Source organism: Nyctereutes procyonoides, unplaced genomic scaffold (assembly GCF_905146905.1).
Source record: "Nyctereutes procyonoides isolate TBG_1078 unplaced genomic scaffold, NYPRO_anot_genome, whole genome shotgun sequence".
Lineage (NCBI taxonomy): Eukaryota > Metazoa > Chordata > Mammalia > Carnivora > Canidae > Nyctereutes > Nyctereutes procyonoides.
This window is the reverse complement of record NW_026575124.1, coordinates 565,602-577,048: the sequence shown is the minus strand read 5'-3', so window position 1 is coordinate 577,048 and position 11,447 is coordinate 565,602. Positions and strand designations below refer to the sequence as shown.

General features: G+C 46.2%; 1 protein-coding gene across 1 annotated transcript; it reads left to right on the top strand.

Annotated features, from left to right (window-relative positions):
* Positions 1-11: 11 nt before the first annotated feature.
* Positions 12-3,841, top strand: LOC129517335 (tubulin alpha-1B chain). Its single transcript, XM_055337108.1, has 4 exons — positions 12-139; positions 1,596-1,818; positions 1,951-2,099; positions 2,682-3,841. The coding sequence occupies exons 1-4, from the start codon at positions 137-139 to the stop codon at positions 3,660-3,662; spliced, it is 1,356 nt and encodes a 451-aa protein (XP_055193083.1). The 5' UTR covers positions 12-136; the 3' UTR covers positions 3,663-3,841.
* Positions 3,842-11,447: the final 7,606 nt, after the last annotated feature.

Below are 11,447 nucleotides of genomic sequence, written 5' to 3'. Positions count from 1 at the left end.
CCGGACCGCTACTTAAGTGGCTCCGGCACCGCCCCCGCCTCAGTGCGTTACTTACCTCGACTCTTAGCTTGTCGGGGACGGTAACCGGGACCCGGTGTCTGCTCCTGTCGCCTGCGCCTGCTACCCCGCAGCCACCATGGTGAGTGGGCCGCTCGGGGCGCCGCCCTTGCCCTGCAAGACCGGGAGAAGCGAGCCTGGCGGTCTCGGGGCGGGGGTGGGTGAGGGGGCGCCAGCCGGAGATGAGCGCCCTGATTTGGGAAGGCGAGAGGCGAGGCGAGGCGAGGCGAGGCGAGGCGAGGCGAGGCGAGGCGAGGCGAGGCGAGGGTGGGAGCAGTGAGAACGGCTGGGGCCAGGAAGGGGGGGCCGCCGCGTTTTCTTCTCGGACTGTGGGAGAGGATGGCCGGGCGCCGGCTCCCGAGACCGTGGTCGGGGTTCTCAATTGGCCCTTACCTCTTGGGGCGCGGCGGCCCGAGACCCTACAGCCTTTTTCCCGCGCGTTCCCATCCCCCCCTTTCCTTCCCCCGCTTTTGGCGGGCGCGCGCGCGCGCGGGCTCTGCGCGCCCTCACTTCCTCCTCAGCCAGAAGCGCGGAGGCGGGAAGGAGCCTGACACAAAAGCGCACGCGCGACCGTTACCTTCCCGCCACAGGGAGCGGCGGGAGACCGCCTCTGCGGTCTGCGCGTGCGCGCCGGGTCGCTGCGGGCCTGCCGCTGTTAGGGCGTGGCTCCTGGTAGCCTGAGTTTTCCTTTTTTTTTAATTTTTTTTCTTTCTTTCAACGACAGCCATAAGATGAATGTGGAGGAGAACAGCTCCTTGTCAGTGTGCTGCGTTACGTCAGGGTATCGGGACAATTAGCTCCCAGCAGCTTCTAGAGACCATCTGTCCTTAACCCGGTATGAGTTAGGAATGCGTGTAGGAGCAGGTGGTGGCGGTGAGGCGTTCCGAGGGGACGGAAATCGGATCTTGCTCCAGATCTGGGCCGCCGATAATCCCCTGCCCTGCCAGACAGATGTGGAGGTGCTGGGCTGAGCCCAACGCCTGGGGAAGCGGAAGACGGTTGGCCGAGGCAGACCTTCTGCAGACGTGGCTGCGGCGTGTCTCTGCAGCTGCGCGGCCCCGCCGGCCGCAGAGGGGCGCGGGCGCGCGCGCTCCCTGAATTGCTCATTCATCCTGTGCCGCAAAGCCCCGCCCTTTGTCCCTGCGGCCAGACGTTTCCTCCGCACTGCCCTGGCCACGTGCTTCCTGTGATGGGAGCTGCCCGGAAATCTGGCTGCCCAGTCTAAAATGGCATTCAGAGGCCCGAGCCCTGGATGAATGGCCGTCTATCTTCATCCTCCAAAGGAGGAGCTGTGACTAAGCTCTCTCGCTCTGGAAAAAAGGGCCTTCCCAATAGAGGTGGGGAACAGAAATTCGTTAAAAGCGATGCAGATCAAAAGGCAAAGAGATTCTCCCCCTTAGAGATCTAAAAGTATTGTATTTTAACTAGTTTTAGAAGGGGAAGTTTGTAAAGATGACTTGGATTTTGTTCTGCTTTGCCGTCATTACTAGATTAGTTTAAGACTGATTTTTATTTTTATTATCTGTGTTTTTCCACAGCGTGAGTGTATCTCGATCCACGTTGGCCAGGCAGGTGTCCAGATCGGCAATGCCTGCTGGGAGCTCTATTGCCTGGAACACGGCATTCAGCCCGATGGCCAGATGCCAAGTGACAAGACCATTGGGGGAGGAGATGACTCCTTCAACACCTTCTTCAGTGAGACGGGCGCTGGCAAGCATGTGCCCAGGGCAGTGTTTGTAGACCTGGAGCCCACAGTCATTGGTGAGTTGGCCTCAGTAACCCAAGTGAGCTACTGGGACAAGAGGTCTGTCTGAGGCTCCATTGACAGCCTGGGGCTGAGCAGGGTCATGCAGGTTGTTAGTGATGGGTGGCCACCTTGTTTTCCTTTTCCAGATGAAGTTCGCACTGGCACCTACCGCCAGCTCTTCCACCCTGAGCAGCTCATCACAGGCAAGGAAGATGCTGCCAATAACTATGCCCGAGGGCACTACACCATTGGCAAGGAGATCATTGACCTTGTCTTGGACCGAATTCGGAAACTGGTATGTTTATTCTCAAGAATAAAGTAAATAAGGATCCGAAGGAAGACATTTGAGTTACGATGTTTTGTTTTGTTTTGTTTTGTTTTTCATTTCAAATGCAGAATTGAAATGTAATAGAATGAGGTGAACTACTCCTTTAGTTTTTTTTTTTTTTTTAATTAAATTGAAACATGAACTACTTGGGTGCTGTTTTACAAATGTTAATGAAGATATTTTTAATTAAGAAATGCTTAGGAAGGGGATCCCTGGGTGGCACAGCGGTTTGGCGCTTGCCTTTGGCCCAGGGCGCGATCCTGGAGACCCGGGATCGAGTCCCACATCGGGCTCCCGGTGCATGGAGCCTGCTTCTCCCTCTGCCTTTGTCTCTGCCTCTCTCTCTCTCTCTCTCTGTGACTATCATAAATAAATAAAAATTTAAAAAAAATGCTTAGGAAGTCTAGGAAGGCCTACATGTATTTAAAAGCATTTCTTGTCAAAATAAGATCTATATTGTTGGAGTTGTATGAAAAGTGGAAATCTATTTACTTATGATGATATTGCAAAGAGCAGTAATAGGTTTTCTCTATTCCTTTTTTCTAACAGGCTGACCAGTGCACGGGTCTTCAGGGCTTCTTGGTTTTCCACAGCTTTGGAGGGGGAACCGGTTCTGGGTTCACCTCCCTGCTGATGGAACGTCTCTCTGTCGATTATGGCAAGAAGTCCAAGCTAGAGTTCTCCATCTACCCTGCCCCCCAGGTGTCCACAGCTGTAGTAGAGCCCTACAACTCCATCCTCACCACCCACACCACCCTGGAGCACTCTGATTGTGCCTTCATGGTAGACAACGAGGCCATCTATGACATCTGTCGTAGAAACCTCGATATTGAGCGCCCAACCTACACTAACCTTAACCGCCTTATTAGCCAGATTGTGTCCTCCATCACAGCTTCTCTCAGATTTGATGGAGCCCTGAATGTGGATCTGACTGAGTTCCAGACCAACCTGGTGCCCTATCCCCGCATCCACTTCCCTCTGGCCACATATGCCCCTGTCATCTCTGCTGAGAAAGCCTACCATGAACAGCTTTCTGTAGCAGAGATCACCAATGCATGCTTTGAGCCAGCCAACCAGATGGTGAAATGTGACCCTCGCCATGGTAAATACATGGCTTGCTGCCTGTTGTACCGTGGTGATGTGGTTCCCAAAGATGTCAATGCTGCCATTGCCACCATCAAGACCAAGCGCAGCATCCAGTTTGTGGACTGGTGCCCCACTGGCTTCAAAGTGGGCATTAACTACCAGCCTCCCACTGTGGTACCTGGTGGAGACCTGGCCAAAGTACAGCGAGCTGTGTGCATGCTGAGCAACACCACAGCCATTGCTGAGGCCTGGGCTCGCCTGGACCACAAGTTTGACCTGATGTATGCCAAGCGTGCCTTTGTTCACTGGTATGTGGGTGAGGGCATGGAGGAAGGAGAGTTTTCTGAGGCCCGTGAGGACATGGCTGCCCTGGAGAAGGATTATGAAGAGGTTGGTGTGGATTCTGTTGAAGGAGAGGGTGAAGAAGAAGGAGAGGAATACTAAATACCATTCCTTTCAGCCCTGCAGCATGTCACACTCAGAGCTTTAGCTTTCAATGTTAGCTGACAGGCATTAAAGCTTTCTGATTAGATTGTCTTCAATTTTAACTGTGATCATGTCTTCTCCATGTGTACCTGTCACTTATTCCATCATGTCTCAAAGTAAAGGCTTTAAAAAAGAAAGTTGAACGTCTGTGCTTTTTTTCTAAATTACTTTCTCCAATTCAAGATGTACTACCACTCATCTACGTCTGGTGATAATGCCAAGGATCCTGGTTTTCTGTGTAGCCACCTCTGGGAAGAAAAGGGAGCACACTGGACTGGAAAATAAAAGCTGTATTCTCAAACTGATGTTAGTATCACCTCAACCAATGTTAGCCTCTAGCTCACAAAGGCCTTAGAAAATGTATTTTAAAAGTCCTGTTAGTCCAGAGCTAACCTAGCTTTTGAAATGATGGGTTAATTAATGATGACTTAGGTATAAAAAGTTTTAAATGTCCTACAAGTCCATGACTCCTGTTTAAGGGAGTTTCCTAACCTACCAACGTAATTAACTTTAACCCTATTACAGAAAAATGGCTAGAGGAACATTTGAGCATGATGAAGTTGCGGGGTTGTAATTCCTGCTAATGAACAAAAATTCTGGTAGGAGGGGTTCCTGGGTGGCTCAGTTGCTTAAATATCTGCCTTTAGCCCAGGTTATGGTCCTAGTCTCCAGGGATGAACCTCCTCTGCAGGCTCCCTGCTCAGCCGGGAGTCTTTTTCCCTCTGCTCTCTCAAAATCTTAAAAAATCCTAAGAGGAGAAAACCAAATAAGCTGTGGGTTTAAAAAGATAGGACAGGGGGATCCCTGGGTGGCGCAGTGGTTTGGCGCCTGCCTTTGGCCCAGGACGCGATCCTGGAGACCCGGGATCGAATCCCACATCGGGCTCCCGGTGCATGGAGCCTGCTTCTCCCTCTGCCTGTGTCTCTGCCTCTCTCTCTCTCTCTCTCTGACTATCATAAATAATAAATAAAAATTTAAAAAAAAAAAGGTAAAAAGGACAGGAATGTGGAAAAGCGCTGTTTGACAGGGTAAAGTGGCAACATTTGTACAGTTTAGGGTAAGAATACAATTTAGGGCACCTAGCATAGTTTACCTTCTTCCAAGTGTTTTAGTTTGGCTGCATCTAAAGGATTAGGAGATGGGCACACAGGATGCAAATAGAAAGTTTAACCTTAAAAAATGCACATTTGAAATTCAGAAAGTATACGGACTATTAAGGTCTGCTGAGGATGTTGATCCTAGGTTTAAAAATAGTACCAAAGTTTCCCAGGTTTTTTTTCCCCTAAAAATTTACAGAATAGTTTTCAGCTCCTGAAAAATGATTTTCCTAGATATTTCAGAGAAAGCTCTGTTGGGTAGCACTGCAGGCTGAGCACAACAAAACACAAATGCAGCCACCACACGTCCCCGGGGAAGGCAGATGCCAGGGCTGTAAAGTACTATGGGGAACCCTAAACTGAAATGGTGACCAAATGGAGGTTGAAGGTTTTGAGTTAATGCTGAACTCAAAGGAAGTCGATCTTGAGAGATGTCTGAAGACCCTCCGAAGTGTTCCTTGTTTTGCAATGTCTTCTGCAAAACAAGGGAGAAAGGTAGCTAGGCTAGAGCCCCGGAAATAGCAAAGTAATCCAAAAAGCTTGGTTTTCAGGGAGTTGTCCTGGATGACCTAAAATAAGGAATGCACATATTCAGTGTACAGTGTGCCATGATACTTTTTCAGAGTTCTGAGGCATAAAAGGCAGAGACAGGATAAAGAAGCCAGCATTTTAACTGCATCTGATTTTTTTTGGGGGGGGGGGCTGGGTTTTGTGTGTGTGTGTGTGTGTGTGTGTGTGTGTGTGTGTGTTGGGGTGGGGTTGTATTTTTTTGTGGGGTTGTATTTCTAAGAAAATTAAAAATCTAGTAAAACAAAATACTAAGATGACAAGCTGATGGTAGTTGTTTGCAAATTTATTACCTATTGCCATCATAAATTATCCCCAAGACTCTGGTTGAAGACAATAGATGTGTATTACCTCATGCATTTTCTGAGGGTCGGAAATTCAGGAGTGGTTTAGCTGGCTAGTTCTGTTTCAGGATTTCTTTCTTTTTTTTTTTTTTTTTTGTTTCAGAATTTCTCATAAGTTTTCAGTCAAGATGTTGACAGAGGCTACAGTTCCCTGAGTGCTTCATTGGGACTGGAGGATTCACTTCCAAGGTGGTTCACCCACCTGCTTTGCAAGTTAGTGCTGGTTGTTGGCAGGTGGCCTTAGTTCACACATGGACCTCTCTCCAGTAGTGTACTTGAGCATCTTCAGAACATGGGGGCCGGCTTCCCCCAGAGTAAGTGATCCAAGAGAGGGCAAGTTGGAAACTGTTGCATTCTGACTTGACCTTGCAAGTCATACTGTCTCATTTCTACAGCATCCCATTTGTTACATGTCAGTCCTGTTTAATCTAGGAGAAAACTACACACTAACAGGAAGCAAGAATCAGTGGGAGTTATGTACAAACCCCTAAGGTTTAATGTTTCCATAGGATAGAACAATATCAGTTATATTATCCTTTTTTCCCCCAGTATGTTTGATGTATTTCATTTTTTAAAAAGGAGGAAACCTGGATGCCTGGCTGGCTCAGAGGAGCATGTGACTCTTGATCTCAGGGTTGTGAGTTTGAGCCCCATGTTGGGTATAGAGATTACTTAAAATCTTAAAAAAAAAAAAATACAAGAAATCTGTAGTTTAGGAAGGTTTTCGATTTTCTACAGCTCAAATTTTAGCATTTGTCTTAATTTAAGCTAGGCTTTAGAATAGACACCTCCTATCTATCCTCTTCCTGAAGTATCCAATCCTCTTTATATTCTAATTATTTGGTTATTGATCCAACTGGCTGCTTGAGTTCAGTATTCCCTCTGTCTCTCTGCTCCCAATCATCTTTTATACAACATGATGATTAGTAATTACTAAATACCAAGTGTGGGACTAAGCTGCGGGGCGGGGGGGCTGCCTATAATGAAATGCCAGGGCAGCCAGGAAATGCCATCAAGCATTCCTTTGGGGGGTACTGGGGTCTGATTATATTTCTGCCCTGGCACCAAACACAATTCCTGGTAACGATTATAACCCACAGACTGATCTAATGGAAGTAAAAATAAAGATTATTTCCCTCTTATGACAGATTATTTATTATTCTATTCAATATAAACATTAAACCCAAGGGTTTTATAAAACATTCACTGTCTTTTCAAGCCTAGTCTCTTTAAGCACCTTCTGAGTTGAATTTCAGGGTAGAAAAGCCTAGGAAACAGATTGAGACACTTTTTATTCTGTCATTAGTCAGGCTCTCTTAACCCCCTAGGCCTATTTTCACTTTTGCACTACAGATTCCCATTCTGCCTTTCTTGGAAAAGGGTGGTGAATAGGGCAGTCAAATCTGGAAGGACTTGAAGCTTAGAGATGTGCATCTAAGCTTAGGAAATGAGGGGCAGGACACCCTAGGACTTGACAGCTCTACTCAGTGAGACATCAAAGCCATTGCCAAGAGAAAATGAGCCATTTATTTAGAAAAGAAATAGAAATAAGTAAAACCCAAGAAAGATTTACTTAGAGACGGCGACGACGATGATGATGATGATGATGATAACAATAACTAACCTTAGTACATCAAGAGTTTCAATTTACACCAACCCAGCTTTTTTTCTAACACCAGGATGCTTAAATGCCTTTATAATGTATCATTCTTACCCTCCTTGAGCTGACCTTAAAATGAGAGAAGCCCAGTGCCTCTTATTTTAAAAATGACAGATTTTTAAAAGATTTTATTTGAGACAGAGAGTGCTGGAGCAGGGGGAGGGGCAGAGGGAAAAGCAGATTCCCTGGTTCAATGGGGAGCCTGATGTGGGACTCTATCGGGGACTCGATCTGGGACTTGATCCCGGAATTCAGGATCATGATCTGAGCCAAAGACTGACGCTTAACCGGCTGAGCCACCTGGGCGCCCCTAAATGATATATTTAATTGGCAGGGAAGAAGGGAAGTGATACTACAGCTCTGTGTCCTGCCTCGTAGGACCAGGAGCCTAAAATATTGCCTGCCAAAAGCTCAGAAGGAATAGGAGTCTTTCAGTCCGTGGAGGACTATGTACATGCTCAGATTAACAGGCTTGAATGAGAGAGAAGAGAGATGGTATTTTCCCCTCCCAGTCCCATCCAATTCCTGGCAAATTCCATAATGCCCTGCAGATGGCACCACTGACAACGAGTTCTCTGCCCAGGAGAGCTGAGCTCAGATTTGTGAACTCTGCCCTGCCACCTTGGAGCTGAGCCTAAAAGATATATAACAAACAGGAAGTGACTGACTTGGCATCTCTGGCGTGTCGTTTTTTGTTCTGTCCGTTCCTAGAGGCAGCCAGCCTCATGCGAGGCCATTATGAACCAGGCAGTCACAGGATTTAGGAACTCCCCTACCCAAGCTCTTAACTTCAGCTCCTGCCTCTAGGGTACTCGGATGGGTACAAAAACATAGTCTTGGGGTCAACATGTAGTGAGATTGCCAGATCAGCCTGAACTAATTATTGACACAAAGTCAATAGCCACATGATGATGTGGAAATTATCATGTAGATACTGATAACGTTGTGTTGTGAGGCCCAATTACTTCCTCTCTGCCATTTGGCCCATATACCAAAATAAATGCCCTTCCCCACCCATCCCTCAACCGACCAACCCATCTCCCAAATAACAGCTTGCTGTATGTTACTGTGTCTAACTGTGATGGAATCAAGCTCATCAACTCATTCCTCCCTGAGGACTTCACTCTTCCCTCCACCTATATCATCTTTTCCAACCATAACTTGCCCCCGCCATCTTTGCCCACTTAACTCAACTCTTCCTTTGATGACAGAAACTGAAGTGTTACCTGTTCAAGGACTTAAAGATTAGGTGAGACTAGGTCAGATTCCCCATTAAATATTTGCATAGAACTTTCTACTTTTCTCAAAGCATTGATCATATTTTGGAATTATATACTTATTTGTGTGATTAATTAATGTATTTCCCCCCTATCAAATTTTATAGGCTCTACTATAAGTCTATCGTGCTTACCATTGTATCATCAGTACCTAGCTTGGTGCTTAGTGCATGACTGCCACTCAATAAATATTCCAAGAATTAATTTGCGGCAAGAACAAAGATTCAAACTTTTTAACTCTGAAAGCTAGAGATGACTGCCCCTCCACTAGCTTCCCGTTTTTTTCCCCCTTTCCCAGGCCCAAAGATCTAAGATGCCTCAGCAAGACACCGCAGGGTAGACAGTGATATCAAATGAAGATGGAAGTGAAAGTTGTTCTAAACATTCTTCATAAATAAGATCTATCCTAAGGATTCTTCATAAATAAGATTTCTCAATCTCTCTCTGGCCTAGCTCAAATGTCTTATGATACCAGCATGCAGGAACTTCTGCTGGCTCACACTGACCAAATGAATGTGTGCCAAGGGCCAAAGTGTGACCCAGCTGTCAGAACAGGCAGGTGTCACCTTAGACATTCCATCTATACATCAGTATGCGAAGCTAAGGAGCTGAGCATTCCCACCATTCTCTTCACTGGTTGCCCTGCTATGCAAACTGTTTATCCAGTTCTGGGCACCTCAAAGAGGATACAGACAGGCAAGAGAGTGCCCTCCAATGGGTAGTAGAATGCTAGAGTCTTAGGTAGAGGAACTCAGAGAACGGAGGATGTTTTGATTAGAAAAGAGAAACCCAATGAAATCTGCTGTCCACGGGGAATCCCTGGGTGGCATGGCAGTTTAGCGCCTGCCTTTGGCTCAGGGCGTGATCCTGGGGCTCCGGGATCGAGTCCCACATTGGGCTCCCTGCATGGGGCCTGCTTCTCCCTCTGCCTGTGTCTCTGCCTCTCTCTCTCTCTCTCTCTCTCTCTCTGTCTCTCATGAATAAATAAATCTTAAAAAAGAGAGAGAGAGAGAGATCTGCTGTCCAGAAATGGCAGCAGCCTCATTCCTCAAAACCCCAGAGGGCATAGAAAAGGATGGGGAAATACATTGCAGCTCACTTTCTAATAATCAGCTAGGATCAACAATGGGCTACTATGCCATCCATGCTGTAAATGGCAAACAGGGAGAACTGAGGATTTCTAAAATCCATCTTTATTCCCAGAGTCCAGGATTTCACAAATTTTTCTGCTATCTCAAACCATTATTTCATTATGATTATCCTTTCAAATATTTTTGGAAAGGTCAGAGATAGGTAGGGTCAAAGGAACAGAATCTCTCAAAGCAGGTTTCTTAAGAGCCCTTCTCCCAGCCCCTGCCAACAAGTTCTCAGACCCAGACAGGTCTTACCGAAAAGGAACCTCTAATTTTCTGGCTTCCCTGGCACCCTATATACGAGGGAAATCCTAAAGTTGCTGGTCCATTTTTAGGAATGGGAAGAATTTCCATCAGAGAGAAAGGAAGAGGTTTACAACCTTAGGTTGGGCTACTACAACAAAATACCATAGACTAGATTGCTTAACCAACAGATTTTTATTTTTCACAGTTCTGGAGGCTGGGAAGTCCAGAATCAGTGTCTGGCGAGAGTGCTCTTCCTGGCTTGTCTTCTTGCTATGTCCTCACATGGCAGAGAGAAAAAGCTCTAGTCATTCTCTTCTTATAAGGCTACTAATCCCATCAAGGGAGCTGTACTTTATCTAAACATAATTACCTGGGCACCTGGGTGGCTCAGTGGTCGAGCGTCTGCCTTTGGTTCAGGTCGTGATCCCAGGGTCCTGGGATTGTGTCCCATATCAGGCTTCCCACAGGGAGCCTGCTTCTCCCTTTGCCTATGTCGCTACCTCTCTCTGTGTGTCTCTCATGAATATATAAATAAAATCTCAAAAAAAAATTACCTCTCAAAAAGTCCCCACCTCTAATACCATCACTTGGAGGGTCATATAAAAATATGAATTTTTTGAGGTATAATTTGACTACCATTAATTTGGGACACCTGGAACAAAATTCACACAAAATAACAGCCTATAGCATTTCCCCCTCAGAGCTGGATGAATTCTTTCTGAAGACCCAGGAAGTCCTGAGAATAAAATGACCTGAACGTAGTCAAAGTAAGCAGGATTTCTTCTGTACCTATTGTATTTTCTGTAGAAAAGTTAGGACATGTAGGTAAGCAAAGAGAAAATGAAGATAACCCATAATTTGGAAAGTTTCTGAAATTTTTAACAAGAGAAGGACAGCTTTTCCTAATCCTCCTCTCTGTCCCTCTCCTGTCCCAGCCACTTTGGGGAGTGGATGCCTTATGTTTGCTCTTCTTGAGCGGCTGTTCAGCAATAAGTTGCCACCATTTGGAAGCTCAAGAGTGGTCTCACAGTTACAGATGGAAGGATTCCAGGGCTTTTGAGGGTATTGAAGTTCAAGTTTTATTTCTATTTTTGCTTTCTATTACACTGAATATCTAAGCAATATCGTAATGAGGAGAATACAGAAGTGGGGGATATGTCCACTAAGAGGCAACAGCAGAATATCAGGAAAAGGGGAGGCTTTGGAATCAGGCCACATTCAAACCCTAGCTCCACCTCTTAGGGTCCTTGGCCTTGTAAATGTACTGAATCTCTTTGAACTGATTCCTCATCTCTAAACAAATAAAGTCTATTTTCTAGGGTCCTTTTGACACTGAACAAATTAATCTATGTAAAGTATCGGTTGGGGCGCTTGCGTGGCTCAGTGGGTTAAGCATCTGCCTTCAGCTCAGGTCACATT

Excerpts from the sequence above, each read along its gene's own strand:
- LOC129517335 (XM_055337108.1), top strand. Across the intron at positions 1,819-1,950 it reads CCTGGAGCCCACAGTCATTG|ATGAAGTTCGCACTGGCACC; the intron begins GTGAGTTGGCCT and ends TTCCTTTTCCAG. Across the intron at positions 2,100-2,681 it reads TGGACCGAATTCGGAAACTG|GCTGACCAGTGCACGGGTCT; the intron begins GTATGTTTATTC and ends TTTTTCTAACAG.